Here is a 21,338-nt window from a genome sequence, read left to right as displayed (position 1 = left end):
TTAATAAAGAGTTAATAGTCCAGAATAAATAATATTAATTTCTCTTTTCAGAATTGGTGCAAAAAAAGAAACTGAAAACTCAGTTATGGGAAAGATGAATTTGCCTGCTAACCTCATTTTTGATTATTATGAAAGTCCTCTAAAGATGTCAATGACTAAAACCGCCCAATGCCCATGGAAAGAGCGATTTTCCAGTATCTCCGTTAGAACAGCCCATACAGCAGATGTCTGAATCAAATTTGAAGATATCCTTTAACATAAGATTAGATTTTTATATTCACCAGTTCTGGGAGAAGAGTTTGTACAGCTGTATCTTTCTATATGCCACTAAGCAATTAAAATGAGATGCTTAAAAAAAATGTACTTCAATGTACTGGTTAGATGAATCAAATGAGATGCTGTTAAATCACTGATCATGTTTCTGCTGAGTTACACAGTGATTACAGTTTCAATGGAAGCTCATAGGAAAGGAAAGCCACAGGTAACAACTGGCTCCTACACTGAGCCAAAAAGCAGAAGGACTTCCCAGAACATGGTGCTACCACAGTCAAACACCAAGTACATGAAGGTGCTGCTCACTGATCCTCGATGACCTAAATTCAGAGAAATCCTAAGAAAATACCTGTCTGGTGAGACTTCTCTACTGCAATCCTCTTCAAATTGTGCATACCTTATATACAAAAGGTTTTGGGGTGAGGATCTGTGCTATGATTAATTTTCCTGGCATGCATCATCTGTTCTGAGTACAAAATGTATAAGATACTTAAAAATTCAGTTTCTTATATATCAGAAACAATGTTTAAATTTCTTTTTCTCTGAAAGCAGTTACTTCAGGTGGGACGTAGAAGACCTCCAGAAGATATCCGTTTAATGGCATGAAAATCATGAAGACAGAAAAAAAAAATAAAAAATGCTGCCATCCACAAAGCTTCATAAAAATAATTCTATGTGTCCTTTAAAGAAAAAAAAAAAAAAGAGAGAGAACTAAGGATTTTAGAATTTAGAAGCTTTCTGAAGTGCAAAGCTCTAGTCTGTACAGTTCAGAATTCCAAAATTTGGAAAAAAAATATTTTCTACAAGGTAAGTGTCCCATACACCCAGCTCTGGAAGGTTTCCCTCTGCAGAACACCCCACGACCTCATTGAATCCGAAGTGTGTGAAGCCAGGAAGATCCAAATGTGAAACAAGCCTGGCGAGACAAGAAGAATTGCTAATGCTCTACTCATTTTTTCTAACAGTTATGACAAAGAATTTTCTTCTGCTTTTATTTAATCACTTCAACTTTGCACAGCAGTATCATTTCTACCATGCATTGCAGAAGCCAGAACTCTGAAGTTCCCTGGTGATCTCTTTCCCCAGCATAGAAGCAGATCAGGCATTTTTGTTTGTCCTCTCAGTATGAAAGCACATACTCTTTCAAAGAAATTGGAAAGCACAGCACTTAAACTCAATAGAATTTCATCAAATAACAAGGCACAAGCAGTTTCAGCATCTGCAAGATTTAAAACAGGCTATCAATTTGCACAGAAAATATTGCCTGTAAGTTAGAACAGCAACTCAGAGAAAGAAGCTACAGAAGGGGTACCAATTCAGAACCTTCAGAAAAAATTATTTTCTCATTTCCATGTTACGAAGGTTATTTCTTGACTACATTTGTATTCAACACAGGTCAACTCATAGGTCCTAGTCCAGCTAAATCCTTGATCAATTATGACAGTTTCCATGTTCTTGAGGAAAACATTCACTTTCAGATCAATATAGCTGATATTTACAAATACATCTTGAAGCTCTTGAAATTTGAATGATGAGCATACTGTATTAGAGAAAAGCAGTCTCAAATGTAGAACAACATACACATTTATCAGCTATAAAATTAACCATACAATTCTTATGCTGACTTACTGAGCTTTTTTATTCTACTGTCCCAACACAGTATTTCTGTCTATAACTCAAAGTTAAGAGCAGTAAGAACCAGGATTTTCTGAAGCTTTTGTCTTATTTACATCTAGGTAGGATTTGGCAGCTCAGTCTCAGAATGCCGTAGGAATGTTCCAGTTTGTCACTATCCAGTTTGCTTGAACTCTGTCACTGGATCACACACCGCTGGGAGCAGAGCACTGATGAGAGCAGGCAGGCATCAACACTGCACAGAACAACTCCTGAAGCAACTGAGACTCCAGACAATGAAACAGACAAAGAACAGAACAGGGGGAAGGGGGGGAAAGGAACTGAGGAAAATATGCAATGGATTAATAATAAGAGATTATGTAATATGTCGACACTTTAGTAATTATTTATGGTTGTTTGCTAACTAGATGCTATTTCAGTAAGTTACAACTGGAAGGCAAGAGTAAATATTACAAGGTAAATTTTCAAGGACAAATATTTTAGGGTAGACCAAGATAAAATAGGTACTCATAAAATAAAGTACCAGGATGACTACGCAGAAGTATTTCATAAAAAGCCTAAGTTATAATCCTGTTTATTTTACAGAAGGAGAACTGCTAGCATCACTCCCATTCAAGTCGTGCAGGCCACTGTTAGTTTTGTGCTGCTAAAGTTGCTACTCTATTTTATACAAGACTCTGACTTAATAGGTAAAAGATACTGAATGAGCTATGGTATTTCCTTGCATTAATCAGTACCACTGTATTATTAAAGAAACATCTACAGAACTTAATCTTACTCAACATGTTGCTCCTTTGTTAGGAAAGCACATGAAGAACTAGGAAAATGTCATTCCTGAATGACAACACTAGAAGCTCATTCCAGTCTCTTTATTCCCCCATTTCCACCTTTTAATACTTTCCCACAAATTTTATACAATGTCAAGGGAAGTAGAGACAGAATTTTGTGGTTAGGACAGAAGACAAGGTGCAAGTGCCAAGTGCCACTACTGTGTCTCAGCTGATGACAAATCCCTCAAGTGGCTTCATCAGCCTGAGTTCCAGAGGCCAGAGAATTTGCAGATGCACTGAAGGACAATAATTTCTAGAAAATATCTCAATTTGTCAAATTTTGGTATGCCAGGAAAGGTATACAGAAAATATTAAGAGAATGACAGAACAGATAAAACATAAATGTCCTTTTCTCAGGAAATCAGCTACATTAACAAATCTGGAAATTAAGAGGCACAGTAAGAGTTTGAAGCTGAGCTGTCCTGACAAGTGAGTCAGCCTCACAGTGCTTTTACCAGAGCTCCTACGAAAGAACTGCAATCCAATTTCTCTCTAAAGGCAGCTCAAAGCAACAATCAAGTACACAGAGAAGTATGAATAGAAAATGGGAAAACAGAATAAAGGCATGAATCTAATGAGTGTTATATTTTCCTTGCAGATTTATTTTAATCACATTTCTGCATTTATCAATACAACAAGCTACATGTATGCATATTTATCTATGCACCAGCATTGTACATTGTGGATTTCAGAAAATAAGGAGTTTACTTTTTAGTATCACACTTTATATATAACAAACTAAACACGTCTATCAATAAATAAACAAGTACATTCAAGTTAGAGAGGAAGATAACGTAAAGACAACAGAGGGGAAAAAGGACAGGTATATCTGAGTTTATAATAGGAATGAAATAATTTTATTTCTTTTTTTACCTGTTTTATAGACAAGTTGATCATTTCCAGCTACATTCAGCTCTTGTTCCTCTGCTTGTCTGTATTTTTTAGCATATTCAGTTCTAACATTTGCTGAGATAGGCAGCCTGAAGAGGAAAAAGAAATAATAAATCAAGAAATGCTTCCTAGTCCAAGTCTTTGGGATCTCTGGAAATAACAGCATTATACAGGAAGCTCTCCATGTCATGCAGGAACTACTTCAATGAACAAACTTCAGAAAAAAAAAAATAGTCTATGCACTTAGATACCAGACTGAGGAAAATGCCACATTGTATCTTTTTGTTTAAACCCAAGAAGATTGAGTTCCCAAAATATCAACCTTCAAGGCTTCAATACCTAAGAATTTCTCTTCTAATGAGAGACTACAATATCTTCTGAACAAAGATGAAATAGCCCTTTTTCTTCAATTCTTGACACATACAATTAGGAAAATGAAAGCAAATCTTGCATGATTCTCTGGAGACAGGGCAAGTGGAAAGGAGGAAACAATCATCTCAATGCTTTTAAATAAAAAATTCTGACTGTAAGCCAAGAAATGATGGTGGTCAGGAAAAAAGATTAACACAATCACCTGAATATTGAATTTTATAGAAATCTGTCACACACAGAAATGTTACTCATGATATAAATTAAATGGAATTTTTAAAAGTCTCTTCTACATGAACAGTGTGAAGAAAACCACATGAAATTCACTAGAGAATAAAGTAGCATGTAAACAATGATTGTATTAAATTGTTAAATTAACAAATTGTAAAATTAAATTGTTATTAAATCACAGGTGAACTTAAACATAGAAGAGTTTTGAAAACATCAAATGATTTTTTTTTTAACAAAATACAAACTAGAGGTCGAAACTACAGTTTTGCACATTAACTTCAACTGTGGGCCCTATGCAAGCCTTACCTATGCAGCAATTCACTAAGGCACAGCAAAACTGTTTCTGTGTTTTATGAAAGGATAGTGCTGTGGAAGTGTTTATTTCTTGACCCAAAAAATAGGCAAGGCTGACTCCAAAAACAGTAATGCTGAAAACTGCATGGGATTTTTAACATGGCACTACATCACACAGCCCTCAACAGAGGGAAATTCCCAACATTTTGATGCCACAGAGGGCTCACCTTCTCTGCCAAGGCAAACTCTGTGCCAGCTTGGCTCTGCTACAGACAATTCACTCAGCCCAGTTCAGAACAGAACACCAAGTATTTATCACCTACTGCTACCATCAAACTAGGAAATAGCTCCTATTTAATTTTAATAAAATTTTAGGTGTAGAGCTACAGCAATTTCCCCCAGACCTCAAGTATTTCTTAATGCAAGGTTCAGCAGGATTGCACCCATCTGCGCAATGGCTACATGAGCAACAGCTGCCTATGTCCAACTTCCATCACTCAAACCCTTCTGAAACACTTCTCAAGAAGTCTGGATCTGTGAAAATATGTAGAAAAATTCATACACAGGATGTCCGACTGCTTGCAAAGTTGGTTATTCCACTGAATGCATATTAAACACAAATAAAACCCAAAAATTCAATGAGTCAAAGCAAAATTCAAAAGGTCAAGCATTCGGTATCTGAAAATACCATAATGAAGCTTGACTGCACAAACTCACTTGGGCAGCATTGTATGCACATTCTATACAGATTTTTACTGATATAACCAATTATTTTTTCACTTCCATAAACCTTCAGCCTCACTGAGTACACTGGACACACATATTCTGAAAATAAAACCTGGTTATGCAGTAAATAGAACTTGTCCTTAGGTTCTCCATGGGGAGAAAAGCAAGGGTAAGCAGTCAGTGCTGTCACAGAGGTGCAGGTATTGCTTGACTGTCAGAGCCCAGAGAAACAAGCAAATCACAAACAGAAAACTCCCACTGAGGAGCTAAGGCTGGAAAAGGCAGGACTGTGCTCCTTTCTTGCAGTTAAGACCCTGCAGATGTATCAGTATTTAAGCAGTAGCTGAAATCAGTTAAGGAACAGATAAGGAACAGTAATAACTAAATAAATAAACGTACTAATTTATTATATCTCTTGGCATTTTAAGAGTCTTAAGCATTTCAAAACAAGCTCCCAGAAGTGTATTTGTATATATACATACATACATACATATATGTGTGTGTGCTTTCAACCTTTGCCTGTACAGCTTGAGGAAAATGAGGACAGCATGACCTCAGTCATTTGCGAGAATAGATTTATTTTTTTTTCGGACAGCTGAATATTTTATTTCAAGAATTAGGTTTTCTGTCTTCAGAAAACAGCACGCAGTAAATGAACCCCAGGCGACACAATGAATAAACAAAATATTTAATAGCCAGTCATTAGGAATAAACATTATGCACTTGATGTACCAAATCTGACTCCAGTCTTGAGGAAAATCATATGCAACTGGAAAATTACATATGGGAATATGAAATGAACAAATAAGCTTCGCTGTCATTTATTGACATTTTAATGCTGTACTTTTCTGCATTAATAAAATTAAAAGCTTACAGAATAATGGGGGGGTTTTAAGCAAAATTGAAAATAAATTACTATAAACCCCTCTGGAGATCTCCTAAATAATCAGAATGATACAATCCTTCCAAGTAATCATTAATATGCCATCAGTGGGCATATTATCTATCTACCTGGATAAACCAAAAGAAATTTCCCTTGGATGAAAATCTCATGATTTTCAACAAAATTTGCTGACAGCAGAAGAATAACAAGATAAAGAAATTCAAATCCATTCTAGGCTAGAAAAGAGTATGAATGATAGCAAATTATGGGACTTTTCTGGATTCTACTTATGAATCACATGTCTGTCCCATACACCAGTTATTTCTTCCCCATTTCTATTCCTCCTGACAGTCGTAACCCACCTTCGGTACACCTGCCATGTTACGGTATATATTCCTTAGGCTTTCCAGATTCCAGCCTTTTCAACTGCACATCCAAACCAGACAAAATTCTACCAAATTAAGAAGCAGTAAAAAGCTTTTTTTTTTTGACTAACACAATCACTAAAATTTGAAGTCACCAACTGAAGGAAACATAGAAGATTTTAAATATTCTGGGTTTTCTTCCTTACCCCTCTAAAGTTCACCTCTTCTAAAAAGTAGGTGAACTTGATCTTATTCATATCAAGGGTATATTTCATCTTCAAAATCTTTAAAATATTTCTATGGCTGAACCTGCAAATATGTGACATTCTGTACACCCCAATCAATCAGTGACTTCACTCCACAAGTAACCCTTGCTACATCCTGACATCAACCCATGTAGGTGTGTACATTTCAAGACTTACTTTCAGAAACACTCTCAGAAGCAGCAGACAGGACAAGCAGTGGGCAGCAGGACCCCTTCCATCAAGGCAAAGAGCTACATGCCTCTTCTTGGAAAAGAATTAACACTATCTTATGAGGCAACAGGGTTCTTTCTCCATTCCGTATTATGTGGTTTAACTACTGTAAATTTTTCTGAAATGTGAGCAGTTTTGGTACGTAAGCCCAGTCAAACTAATTTTGAGCAATACATTAAAACAAGGTATTTTTTAAACATAAAATTAAATACAGCTGCCACTTCAGGGGAATTACTAGAAGGGAAACACAGTTTAACACCAGAAATTGTTGACACATTCAATAGTAAATAATTTCAAATACACTGGAAGTGCCTTTCTTTAAACAAATTGAGCTAGAGAAATGTCTTTCTTTTCTGCAAGCTATAGAATGACCTCTAATAAGTCAACAAGGCATCATAACAGAATATACTGAGTAAATATTTGTATTTGAGCACTAGAAATAAAAACCAAAGGATTTTTGTATACACTTAGCTGCCAAAAATACAATCAATTGCCCAATCTCAACCATAGCGATGACAGGTAATTTGTTTGGCCCTTTCAAAAATGCCAATGCCTACACTGAACATAGTTAATGCTTCTAAAATAAATGTTTGAGAAAAAGTTTTATTAAACTAACAGATACATGCAGTTATATACCCTGAAAAAAACTTTTAGAAGTTGCTTATGCAGCATACCTGACAGTATAAAGAAAATATCCAAGCATGCAATAAAATTCCAAGGACTAAGATGCTTGCTTATCCAACTTCAAAAAAAATTTTATTAACCACTTAATTTTGGGGTAGAAGCTTCTATTCAAGGCCATGTAACTTCTAGAACATGTCCATCTTAGACACAAAACTGAAACATCAAAGGTTCCTGAGACTGTGTTTTTAAAAATTCTTATAGATGTACTTTCTGCTTATTTATGTTCTGCCTCGTTTAACACAAAAAATCCTGTGCACATGGGACTAGAAGTTGAACATAAAACTAGTGTCACCCATTTCACAGATCACAAGAGAAGGACTGCCCCAAGTCATGGCTTCTGTCACGCACACTAACTATTCACCTATTTACAGATTTCTGGGGAGGGGGGAAATCACTTGAAAAAAACACTTAGCCCCATAACATACAGAGAGATATTTTGCTGCACAATTTTAGTAAGATCTATACAGCAGACTGTTTCAAAGCTTCTCTTCTGAAACTAAAGTAATGTGACACTTTACATAACTGAACATTTGCCATGACAGTAAATAACCTTCCACTGGGTTTACTGAAGGACATACTAAAAATTACATTCCTTTTAACTGGAAGCTGGCTTTCTATACAGAAGATTGGTCCTACCTGCAGAAATACACTAACTTCAATGAAATCATGTACTGTCATTCAAAAGCCACATTTCAGCTGCAAAAACAGACTACTAACAGAATTCATAATAAATGTATCACATGAAAAACTAAAATACAGATTTTCAAAGTCACTACATACTATTTCAAGAATCTAAGAATCAGTTAGGTATGTGCTTTTTTTCCAGTAAGAGCTGATCCAAAATGAAATTTGCTAGATTTAGTGATAGTCTTCATATTTAAGTATTTTAAAAGGCTTGCACTGATCTTCCTCATTGTAATTCAGATAGCCTGTGTTAAAACCTTAGCTAGCTGGGAAGGAAGGGAGAAAGAAGGAGGGAGAACACTAAAACATCTTTCTGAAATCCTGAAAAACTCAAATGCTAATATTTGCATTTGGATAGACTATGGAAACTCAACAACTCAGAAATATTTCACGTATGTCAAACTAATAACTCTGCACCTTATCCACAGTTAAAATCCAAGAAACATGACAAGCTCAAATGCCAGGATAAAACAGTCCAAATCCTCCAATTTACTGTCTTCTGCTCTGGGATTTTATGTCTGTGGGATGAGCTGCTGGGCTTCAAAGAACTGGACTCTTCTAGGAGATGAGCTGCTGATGAGCTTCTCTTCTTGCATTTGGTTACCAGCTTGGTAAAATCCAGATTAAATAAATCTCTGAGAAAAATAAAATGCAAGAGACTGCTCTGAATTTAGAAGAATGCTCATGAAGATTAGTATTAAAAGCAGGATTGCCTCAATTTCAAATTGATGCCTGTAACTCCCCTGCCTATTAGTGAAGTGTCATCAGCACCAGAGACATGAATGCTACAGACAGTCCAAGTGGAAGAAATCAGCTTCAAAAACGTCCTGTTTTTATTCATCTCACCACCAAGATGCAACGATAGTTTACACAAACTTCTGTCATTTAACACTGCTAAAAGAAAACCAGTCTGCTGTTCACTGTCACAGCAAAAGACCAAACAAGGAGTCTTACCAAAAGGCCTCTTGTGTAGGCTCACAGCAGATTTTGCTCATAATTGTTAGAAAATCAAAAGCAGTAGTCAAATGCTGTCTGAAGTGATCAGAAGAGGTAGATTCACCATCTGTCTGCTGCCCAAAACAGCCAGAGCTGTTCTGTCAAATCAAAAGAAAAATACACCACGAAGCTGATTAAACCCAGAGTGGCACTGCATTTATAAATGAAAGGAGACCATCCAACCTGCTAGCTGTGGATTAATTATTTTATGAAATCTCTCTCTGCCCAGGTGATGGGAGTGCTGTCAACCTTTCATTGTAACTGTTCTAGACCTGGCTGGGATAGGGTTATTTTCTTCATAGCAATGCTATGATGCTGTTTTAAAATTGTGACCAAATCAGTACTTCTGAAGATAAATGTTTTAGTTACTCCTGAACAGCATTTGCACAGCACCCAGGACCTTTCTGCTTCTCATACTACATCCATCCTTGTGGATGCACAAGGGTTTGGGAGGGGCAGCACCAGGAAGCCAACACAGACCAGAGAGATGCCATTTAGTGTCATGCTCAGCAACTAAAAAGAGTGGGGTTTCAGTTCAGTTTGCCACCTGTTGTTCAGAACTTGGCTGGGCATTGGTCTGCCCATGAGAGGTAACATGGGGCTGCCTCTGCATCACTTAGTTTTCCTCTCTCTTGTTCCACTTCTTAGAACTTCTTTTATTTTGAACCCAAGTTTTTGTTTTGTTTTTCCTGTTCCATTCCTCATTCTCTATTCCACTGAGGGGGAATAGTGAGTAAGCAAGGGCCTGTGTGTTGCTTAGGTGTCTACTGGGCTTAACCCACAACAATCACCAGCCCTTCACACAAAATCTATGGCAGCAAGTCACAGTATATGATTATTAGCAACAGCTCCTGATAAAGAATTATGGAACATGCAACACTACACCAATGTGTTGAAACATTAGCTAGGTATGATCTATCAGCACTTTTGGTCAAGCAGGAATTAGGGTAATAAATTCTCAATGCTGCCTTGAGTCTCATTCATAAAGAGATGTGTACTTCTTGCCCCTTCCAATCACAGGAGTCAATAGCATCTCAGATGGTACAGATACCATAAAATTTTCCAAAGAAAAGAATAAGAAGCTTCTCCTCCAACCATTCTTACCATTTACCATGCCTTGATGCTCACATCAGTGTAGTACCTGGTTAAATGGAGCTGGTTTTGAACAAACTGCTGTTCAGCACCAACTTCTTCTCAAACTGGCTTTGTCAAAAAAAAAAAAAAAAAAAAGAAAAATTAAAAACAGTACTTCTAATTTACATCTTAATTGTCAAGTCTTAAGTCTTATGTGGCTTAAGTGCCAAGTTCCCCCTCACATTTGTGATGTCAAACAGGAGGAGACGAAAGATTAATTCCCCAAAGGTAAGATTTAGAGTACCAGGTATTTTCAGGTTAATAGTTAGAGCCATGAACCATACTTCCACTCCTTCACACCAAGCCACTCCCATGGCAGAACAAAACCACTCCAAAAATGAAGCTTCTCCCAAGAATGCTGGGTTTGGTTGCAGCTCTTGGGTACAAACTATGCACAGAACACAATGATCCATGGGTGCAAATGTTACCTTACAAGGAATTCTTTTAACATGACAGGTACTAAGCCCACATTGACAATCCTTTCACCCCAGACAAATAAGAACTCCCTAAATACTCCTTGGAAAATCTAGAAGTAAATAGAACTGTGCATAATTTATATTCAGGGTAAAATAAAGTAACAGAATAAACCCAGCACATTACTAGAGGAGCTGTTCTGCCACACACATCAGAGCACACTCGTTTGTGACTGGAGATGCAGAGTTGACCACTAAGACACAACTCAGTTACTAATAACAACAAACGTCAAAGTGCCTTCAGGAACAGACCCACTATCAGCCTAAGTCAAGCCAAAATTTCCACCCTGACACAGCACTTCAGATCCATGAGTTCATTTAGAGATAGCTGGGTAGAATTTTGACTCTTAGCAAAGCTTCCAGGATTAACCATGGGGGCATAAACTACAGCTCTACTTTTGAGGTCCAGTTTCCAGGGCAAGCCCCATACAAGCAGTCACTTATCTCTTCACACACCTGAACTGCGTACAAAAATAAAAGCAATACAAAATTTCAGCTTCAATGCTCCCCTACCAATGGAAAGATAAACATGATCCTCAGGATCCTGCCTTGAATCTTCAATGAAGCAACCAAAGATTTGGCTGAAAAATAAAAGTTGTAGGTTTCTCATTTAATTACTCAGCACACCTTCCAATATGCATCTCTAATTTGCAAAGACACTATAATGGTTTTACACTGTACAGCAGTTTACTTGCAGATTGATACAGTGGAAAAAAGTGGTGACATGTTAACTGTGCTGTAAAGGAGATGGCAAGGAGCATTTTAATTTCATCTGAAAATCTGTCAGGACAGTTCTGTCATCATAAACCTAGCTCCCTTCCTTTTTCATAGTACCACATACAATGCAATGTGAAAACCTTCCATTTGAAGAGGATTAATAATGACATTTGAATTTTACCAATGTATAAGTAGAATCAGCTTTAATAACAGCCATACACGTCATCCTTTATGTTGTATGACATCTAGAACAAATTTAGAGAACCTTTGTTCTCCCAATCGTTCAACACACGAGCGGAGAGAGAAAAGTAGGAATGAAAAATACTTAAGAGGAGCAAAGACAGTCATTAGAACAAGGGCAAGAAGAAAGACAGTGTTTCTTATACCATGGCTACTGTTTAGATTAATAGGAAGAGACCGGATAACTGGAATGGAAAATGGCTCCTACAGCGACCTTTAGTGCGCACAGTGCCATCCCCGAGAATGAACCTTAAAAATGGATATGCTCAAAACATTCATCAAGGAAACAGGGAGCAGGCAGCTGACAGCCAGTTGAGAGAGAAGCAGTGGCTCTGGTAAGACTTACAATTCTGGGCTTTTTAGATCAGTTTGACCTCAATTTGCATCTCCTTATCATCCTATTCCTTTAATTAGATTAACGTGTCTTTCATGGCACACTGTAGGTGTTACAGCCTGGCTTCTTTAAACACATTTGAAATGTTAATTAAAAATGCTAACAGCTATGCACAGTAATGGAAAAGTATAGAACCGTGAGATTGATGAAATTCATCTGGAAGAAGCATTTAATGTAGCGACAAAATCCTAAGCAACTGTCAAATACCTCTTTTCTGTCAACACTCACTTAACAAAAGCTTTAGATGATCTTTACTAGAGAAAAACTATTCTTAGCTGTTTAAAAATGACAGCAGAACAGCCTGATCCCCCTCTAATGGGAGATAAGTCTTCCAGCATCTCAATGGCCTGAAAGTTTAGTTTGATGATAAAAGCAACATAGTTATTTTTAGCACTCTATGGGCATAAAAATACAGCTCTAAACTGTGACCTACAGCTATGCACAGCCAAGCATCACATCACACGACAGCCTTAACTTTAGCTACAAGCACGTCTGTAGTTGCTTCAGACTATCATTATTCATCTCACTACCAACAATACATTTGGATGGATCTAGCAACAAGCATTTGAAATTGTTACCATCTTTTCTCAAATTGCTGCCATCGGCAGAACTCAATTCAAAGGTAGGAGATCTTAATGGACTTGGTAGAGAGTATTTGAGAGACCACGCTAGGTTAAATGGATTACTGCTTCTCTCCAGTACAGAGGATGAAAAAGAACCTTAAAAGCAGAAAAACTTAAACTGTCATATTCAGTTCAGAAAGTCATTTTTTCTGGGCACAGTTTGAGTATATGAAAAAAAAAAAGAAAGAAAACACGAAAAAGAGACAAAACCCCTTGTTTTCTTCCAGCAGCACTAACAACCTGCAAACGGGGTATGCTAAAATAAGAGACCTCCAAGCAAACTTACCTGAAACAACACTGTTCACAGACAACTGCAAAGGTAATTTATGTTATTTTACTCCAATTTGCATGCTTGTGTGCGCATGATTTGTTACAAACTGCAATTTAAAAGTCTGTTCTACCAGATTTCTGTTTACAGATTATGTGAACAGTAATTAAAATATTTAAAATAAAAATTGATACATTAGTTGCAAAACCAGATCAAGCAGAGTTCCAGCACTTAACTACTAATTAATTAATTACATTTCTAAATATATGTGTATGGTCAAATTTTGGAGGTTTGGGGGTTTGTGTTTTGTTGGGAGAGAGTGTTCTTACTTAGCTGGGTTTTTTGTGGGGTTTGAGGTTTTTTTTGTTAGCTTTAGGGGTTCCTTACCAGTTTTTTTTAATCATGTATAAAATATGGATAAAATATAGATAAAATATGGAATATTTCCAAGATGACAGATACGTACTTTCAAATGCCGCAAATTTCACGGAGTGTGCTAACTCATAAAAGAGAAAGGAAATACGAGATGCAAAGGCTTGTCATATTACATTATGGCCTGGTGATTTTGTACAGCATACTATTCCAGAATCATTAATAAAGTTTCATTTAAACATTCAGTTCCTATGAAGGAAGTCTACAGGTAAAAAGAACTAATCGGTTGAACAGACACAAGAAAAATTTCTTTTTTTTTTTTCCTCTCCCCAGCTTAAAAATGCCACTTTTTGGCTGGATGAAATGGTCAAAAACTGATTCCTACAAATCCACAAGATGTCCTGGATCAGAAGTAGTTACAAAAACCCTGCTGAGGGAGTTGAAATGGCACCTGAAAGAGCGTGAAAGATTAGTGCAAGAGATTGAAAATGAACAAAAAGTCCAGAAAACTGGCATGGATTACAACTGGCTCAAGAACTACCAAAACCCTCAAGCAACAATTCCAGCTACTGAGCAACGGCAGCTTGAAGTTTTGTGCTCACAAATTCAGCCTTGCCAAACAGGAACTGTTCTCAGCAGGTAATTGTTTCGTATTTCCCTCTGAGTTCTCTATCACAAGTAAGATGTTTCTCTACCTAATCAAAGTTTGTATTTGGCTCTGTTCTTACAAAGTAGCAATGACCAGCAACAGGAGCGCATTTTTACAGCTGCTTTAGAAATTATATCTTCACTTTAATATGTTGCACTAGAAGGAAGTTTTAAATCAGGATTTTCCTGGTCTAATTCAAACAAAGGAAATCTCCTATGAACTTTCGATACTTCCCATTCTTACTGTTACCTATCCTTACTATTTATTAAGCACCAACCCAGTAACTAAAAATCCAATATAAGGACTAATACAATGCACTACTATGCAGAAATCCAGCCTTACTGTTTACAATATTAGAAAGCTCCTAAAAAGTTGGAAATCAGTGTTAAATAAATAAATAAATAAATAAATCCCTCCACGCATTTTATGAAGAAAAATTCTCCTCTGCCTGCATTTTAAGTACATTTTCTAGGGACTCGGAAACGACAGAACAAGTCCATTTGTTTTTAAAGCCCAGAATATACCTAAGGGCAAAGTCAGTTTAAATCAAGTTACCCAGACAGGCCAAAGAAAAAAAAAAGCCTACCCAATCATAACCGCTTTCAATCGACAATAGCTGGAGCACATCCAGCGCATTGTTAAGAGCTCTTTTCCTCTTACAATCTTCTGGGGAAGGCGAGTGGGGAAATGTGGCAGCAAGGAAAAAATGACACCAGAACTCAAGTCATTTCCTCCTCCCCCACCCCCAAATGTCCAGAGAGGAAAGAGAAATTTTTTCAGTGCCTATGATTAGATTTCAATTTTTGTTTGTTTCTAGATTTCGGGAAGTTTTGGCAGAAAATGATGTTTTACCCTGGGAAATAGTCTACATATTCAAGCAAGTTTTAAAAGATTTTCTTACCACCATTGAGAGAGAAAACCAAGCAGAGCAGCTGGTAGATGCATGGAATACAAATTGCTCTGAACATTTTAGTCCACGTGGCGACAGCTCCAACAAGTCGGACAAAGACGAAATCCCCACGGTTTCAAGTTATGTTGACAAAAACACACAAAGCATGTTTCCCACCTTCTCTCACAGAATCTGGAATCTACCCTATTACTACCCATCAAGTTAAGCTGGTCTGTTTTGCTTTCAAAAAGTTATGCAGCCATCTACATTCCTTTCTTGTAATTGCCATCCAGACACATAGGAGAAAGAAATGTGACATGCTCCCCTTTTTATTCTAAGTTCAGACATTAAAATCCTTTTTAATAGCCAGCATGCAGTAACTTAAGTATCAACTCACCTTTTATCTTTATAGTTTCTTAGAACTGTTGTGTTTGAAGCCATCTTTTATTAAAAAATGTAGACGTTTCTGAAAAAACTCTGAAGCATTTTAATTTTTAGCCATATATAGCTAGAAGTATTTCAACAACAAAAAAAGACTGCTTTGCATATTTTGAAACAGCATCAATCCACAGAGTGTTAGACAAAAAATCCTGTGATTGTCATGTAGCTTTTAGGCTCTATGGGAACTTTATACTGTGTAAAAGAAACGGTTTAATATAACATCAGTTAAATAAACTGGTAAATACTTTTTGGAGCTGAATAATTATTTCTTAACTTCAAGAGTAAGGTACATGTAAACACTGACAGAACTTATGCTGCATGCACTATTTCTGTATTTTTTTCTAAACTATACTCTGCACATGCTGAAGTATGTTAAGGTGGACAGCTAAACAAAACCACTAAATATTTAGCAGCATTTAACAACTAGCTTTCTATTCTTTAAAAAAATTATTGAATTTTTTCATTTTAAATAGCCATTTCTCGTTTCACTTACTGAAAGCTGTTCTGAAACCCAAATTCTGCATTCAACTTTCAACATTTTGACCAAATCAGGTGATACTTTCTAGAACAGCCAAGGAGTCAACAGATCATTTCCAACACACAAGGTGTTCATTCCGAATTAACACATAACAAAATTTATTGTTTCTCAGCCATCATCATCTATCACTGTGGGTTCACAAAGTTTTACAAGATTAATCACATACGTAGCAGTCACGGTCACAGCAGGCAATTAGAGCAGAAAATCAATGAAAACATATGCCAGAACTCAGTTGGCTACATTTCCAATTGTGCTCCTATCACCGTAACAAGTTTTTACATGTTTTATATAACCTCTTCTCTCTATTTTATTTTGATCTGTCTGCCAGATCAAAAAAAAAATGGGCAAGATTCACATGGCCCAATTCACAGAATACACGATTTCATAAACGAAACTGCTTCCTCTGGTATTTTCTTCAAACATACTGAAGAAAACATTCAGATTTCATTAAGGTGGTAACACAACTTCAAGGCATCTTATGCTCCACAGCTGTATCCCCCCCTTCCAGAAAGAATTTACTAATAATGCAACATAAATTGGATGAAGAAATGGCACAATCATTTACTAAACACTTTTAAATCTTTTAAGAATTGTTTTAAAAATGCCTTTGTAAAGCTTACAATACAGAGAACATTTCATATAGTAAAGTAAAACATAATATATATAGAAGATAAAACAGTAAGAACTCCTATATCCACCTAAAGGACAAAGCACTAGAGTAGCAGAGCAGAAAAATTCCAACAAATTTAAAATAATAAAAGCTGTAACTCAATACCAAAAGTAACTAGACCCTCTACTTCCTATAAAATAAATATACAAAGCTTCATAAGGACAAGCAAACTTCTTGTATCTGCACTCAGAACAGCTACAAACTCTTCGCCTTATTCTTATCAGTTGTCATTTTGTCAGGATTAATAACAAAAATACCATTCTAAATTTACTCTCCCCTATTGATGTAGCACAAGAAGTTGGAGATTCTTCTCCTACAGTTCTAATCTAATCACTACATCAAGGCAGCAAGAGATTCAAAGAAAGGTTTTTCCACAATGATAAAACACTCACCAGTATTAAATATCAAGTACTTTCCTATAGGAAACTTCCTAAATATCAAGTGTCTTTCCTACAGTAAGGAGGGTAACAAGTACTGAGTATTTAAAAGGCATTGGCAGGATTAATATTACTCTCAGAATTAATATCCATAATGCTGGTTTCAGATAGCTTTGAAACGTGCAGGATTCCTGCAATGGCAATTCATGTAGGTTTGTTTCTTAAAAATGGTCTTCACAGCTTTCTATCTGAAAAATAGGCTTAAAAACCCTCTAAAAATGCAGTTTCCAAATTTTAGTTTATGGAAAATGGAAAGCCAGTTACATGAAGATCCACTTACCTTAACAATCACCAGGGTAGGGAAAACAAACAAACAAAACCAACAAGATAAACCCAGATACAACTTGCCCACGGTTTATAAACTTCACTTCAATTTCATTTTAACATGAGCAAATGCATTTTTCCAAGTTCAGAAACAGGGATCATCAACTATGCCATATTCTAAAAGGCAGTTGCTGCACAATAATTTAAAAATATAGATAGTCATCATAGCCAATTTGATGTTAAATCTCTTTACAATGCCAGGGCAATGCACAAAAAGGCTCACCTACTTTTATACGCATGTTTTAATCAGACTACTGCATCCAGTTCTAGTGACCACATTTTGGGGGGAAAGGAGAAAGAGAAAGCATGGAGCTATTGGTAAGAAATTCTGTCCACTTACACAAATGGTCGTTTAGGATGCATATTGCCTGTGTCCCTCTTGAACATGGGGTAAAAAAATTAAAACAACCAAATCTGTAAAAAATTATTTTTCCCTACTAACTCAGTTGTCAAACTCACAGTTAGGTTATCTGCTAAGACTTGTGAGTTTAAAGAGCTTTCTGTCCAACCAAAAATAAAGATTTGCCTCTGCCTAGTCACACAAGGCTTGATGAATCTTATTTTTCCTGTGTACAGGAAATGCACAAAATAGATTTTGTGGCTTAGTATTCACTTGGGTTCAAGAATCTCTCCTCAAACACTTCATAAATACTACAGAAACATTGCTATCACCTGAATAAAGACCGAGAAATCACAAACATCTTGTTCATAATGGTTTGAGGCATCACATTCACAGAAATAACTTAAAAGAACTGTAAAATTTTGTCTGGTCACTTCTGGAGAATTTTAACTACTTCCACAAAACCCAGTAGGTCGTGGTCAGTGATTCAGAGCTTAGTAATGGCAGCACCTTTACACTGAAAGAGAAGGAATGGATATTTTGAGGTGCCAGTTTTGTCCTTCACTTGAAGCAAAGACAGAAACACTGACAGCCTGAACTGTCTCTGCAGAAATCAGACAACCTGATAGCAAGATGTTATGTAAAAAGTTAATTCTTTTTCAGATGCTAATGTACACCTTTTACAAGAAACACACCTTCCTGAAATACAGCAACCTCTATTGCTGTCCATCCCACAAGGAAAAATCAAACCAGAAACACTCACTCTGGAGCATATGCTCAGCTCATCTTGAAAAATATTATATGGAAGTGCATACAAAACACTTTTCTATGGCAACCACAGATTCACTGCCACACCTGGTCTAAATACCGAGATTAGTATGCACTGCCACAATCCAGGCAGCATCCAGGGGAAAGTATTTGGATTTCAATACCCAGACTCCAGTGAAAATCAAATGTACCTGGCTGCTATGCAAACACACATATACTTCCGCTGCCTGTAAACACTGCCATGAGAATAATGTGTGAGGAACAGTATGTCAATACACCTCTAAATTGCTTTACTCTTAAATGCTTCCCTTAGGTCATGACAACAATGAAGTCGTGAATCTCATTTATCACTTACCACTGATAAAATTTTAAATTAATGCACCCAAATCAGAATAAACTGGTCTTTTCTAGTCCAGTTCTACAGTTTTTCAACAGGAGTAGGTACACACGAATGCTAATGCACTTCACAGAAAGCAAACCCTACACACAACTCATCTCGTAATGATGGGAGTCAACGGACCTGAGCAGCAAATCAGAAAATAACATTAAGTATTAAATGCACAAAAACGCATCAGCCACAGATGCTACCGGGGGTGTTAGGCTGGAATCCAGCAACTGCACACCCTGGGCCCACCAGAGGAGGTGCCCTGACTGGGGAACGCTCAGCACACTCAGGCCCAGGGGCACACAGCAGAGAGGGACGCCATCAAGAGCAGCGGCCCTCCGCCCCGCACTCACCCCGCAGCCGCCAGCGGTTCCTGTGCGGGGTTGTGGGGCGAAGCGCCACGGCGACCGACCCACGCCTCCTCGCCCAGGAGCTCGACGGCGGTGACGGCCCCGCCGATGGTGAACCAGTCCGGGCTCTGCTCCTCGCTGAGTTTCCGCAGCATGGCGGCGGATGGCGGCGGATGGCGGCGGATGGCGGCGGATGGCGGCGGATGGCGGCGGATGGCGGCGGATGGCGGCGGATGGCGGCGGATGGCGGCCCCCGCACGCGGTGCCCCGCTTCCCGGCACGTGCGCACTTTCCCGCCCGGCCCGCCCCGCCCCCGGCTGGGATCGGCCCTTCCTTCCCAGACAATTCACCTGGAGCTGCGGGCTGAATTCTTTAAACCGACCCCAAAAACTTATTAAAGCCTTCCTTAGAAAGGCAGGACATACACACGCAGAGCAGAAGTGTACGGGAAGGTCGAACACTAAGGCCTGTCATCCCTACTGGATAAATTTGGAAAGAATAGGAACTAGGATAAACATTTCACTTAAACTTCCCTTTCACCCTCTCATCTCCTCTTCTGAAATAACGGCAAACATCTGTGTGTAATTTGTTAAATCAGATAAATAATGAAAACCAATGCAAACACAGGATAGACCCTTACTTTCTCCAACAGGATTTATCATCTCCACACTGAGTACCTCATACAGTGCAGGCATTTGGCTGCTTTAGAACTTTTACTGTCAGATAGGTGAATACAAATCTAGGGTATATGTAGAGAGATAAGGACACCACAGCCTCTGGTTGCTTAATGTATCAGCCTCAAAATCCTAAATTAAAGAAAGAAGGGGATTTTCCTCACTAAAATCTCAAGATTAAATTAAGGAGGTGACATACATGCAGTATTTCGACAAAAATTACGCTCCTATATTAAATGCAAAAAACACCCATGTAACACCCATGAAGTCTTGTTTGCCCTGTGTGACAAAGCTCATATGTAGCAAATCTATACACCTGCAGATTATGTAAATCACTCACTGGGAAAGTAAATGCAGTCTGTGATCCCACTAAAGCATTTTAACACACACAATAAAGGTCTGGGCTCCGCTTTCCTTTCACAGCCACGGGAGGCCTGGGCGGTCATTCCCCCCTCACCCCTCAGAACAATGCCCGAGCGCAGCTCTGGAATTCCAGTCACCGTGTGCTTCCCGCACCTGGAGGAAACAGCCTGGAAAGCACGTAGGTGCTTCAGTCCTCACAAATACGGCCCAGCGGGTGCCTCCCACTCCTCCAGGACAAGCTGTTCCCTAAGGGACACGCTACACAAACTGTGACAGCCCCTTCCTGGCATTGTCCTGGCACGGGACACCTGCTGCGCGTGTTCTTGGGAAGCGGGACTGAGGTGAGACCTGTGTTAGAAGAGCACTGCCAGCAGATCGAGGGAGGTGATCCTGCCCCTCTGCTCAGCCTAGGGGAGGTGAATGTGGAGTTTTGTGTCCAGTTCTGTGCTCCTCCGTATGAGAGAGATGTGGAGCTCATGGAGCAGGTCCAGTGGGGGACAACAGAGAATGATGGGGGGACTAGGGAATCTCTCTTACGAGAAAAGGCTGAAGGAATTTGGCCTGTCCAGCCTCGAGAAGGGATGATTGAGAAGGAACCTCGTCAGTGTGTATAAATACCTGAAGGGAGGGTGCCAAGAAGATGGAGCCAGGCTCTTCTCGGTGGTACCGAGCGATAGGACAAGAAGCAACGGGCAGAAAGTGATGCACAGGAAGTTCCACCCGAACATCAGCGAAGAACTTTACTGTGCGGTGATCATGCACTGGAATAGGTTGCCCGGAGAAGGTGCGGAGTTTCCCTCACTGGGGATATTAAAGAACTGTCTGGACGCAATCCTGCGCCACGTGCTCTGGGATGACCCTGCCTGAGCAGGGAGGTTATTCCAGGTGTCTCACTGCGGTCCTTTCCCGCCTGACCCATTCCGTGATGCCGAGGGAAGCGGGGCTGGCACCG

General features: G+C 38.4%; 2 protein-coding genes across 3 annotated transcripts in view; one reads left to right on the top strand and one right to left on the bottom strand.

Annotated features, from left to right (window-relative positions):
- TDRD9 (tudor domain containing 9) overlaps window positions 1-19,504 on the bottom strand; it is a 67,010-nt gene extending 47,506 nt beyond the window's left edge. The window contains exons 1-2 of the mRNA XM_058853317.1: window positions 19,353-19,504; window positions 3,612-3,718 (exon numbers count right to left, since the gene is read on the bottom strand). Coding sequence (XP_058709300.1) covers window positions 3,612-3,718; window positions 19,353-19,504 — 259 coding nt within the window. The remainder of the gene's footprint in view (window positions 1-3,611; window positions 3,719-19,352) is intronic.
- On the top strand, window positions 12,744-18,033 carry RD3L (RD3 like). Of its 2 annotated transcripts, none has more exons than XM_058845746.1 (4): window positions 12,744-12,917; window positions 13,149-13,237; window positions 13,892-14,197; window positions 15,025-18,033. In XM_058845746.1, the coding sequence occupies exons 3-4, from the start codon at window positions 13,899-13,901 to the stop codon at window positions 15,320-15,322; spliced, it is 597 nt and encodes a 198-aa protein (XP_058701729.1). In that variant the 5' UTR covers window positions 12,744-12,917; window positions 13,149-13,237; window positions 13,892-13,898; the 3' UTR covers window positions 15,323-18,033. The 2 variants fall into 2 exon arrangements, with proteins under 2 accessions (XP_058701729.1, XP_058701720.1); XM_058845737.1 differs by having other exon boundaries at window positions 13,146-13,237.
- Window positions 19,505-21,338: the final 1,834 nt, after the last annotated feature.

This window comes from Poecile atricapillus, chromosome 1 (assembly GCF_030490865.1).
Source record: "Poecile atricapillus isolate bPoeAtr1 chromosome 1, bPoeAtr1.hap1, whole genome shotgun sequence".
Taxonomy (NCBI): Eukaryota; Metazoa; Chordata; class Aves; order Passeriformes; family Paridae; genus Poecile; species Poecile atricapillus.
Note: the sequence above shows the minus strand (reverse complement) of the source record. Positions and strands in the feature narration are given on the sequence as shown.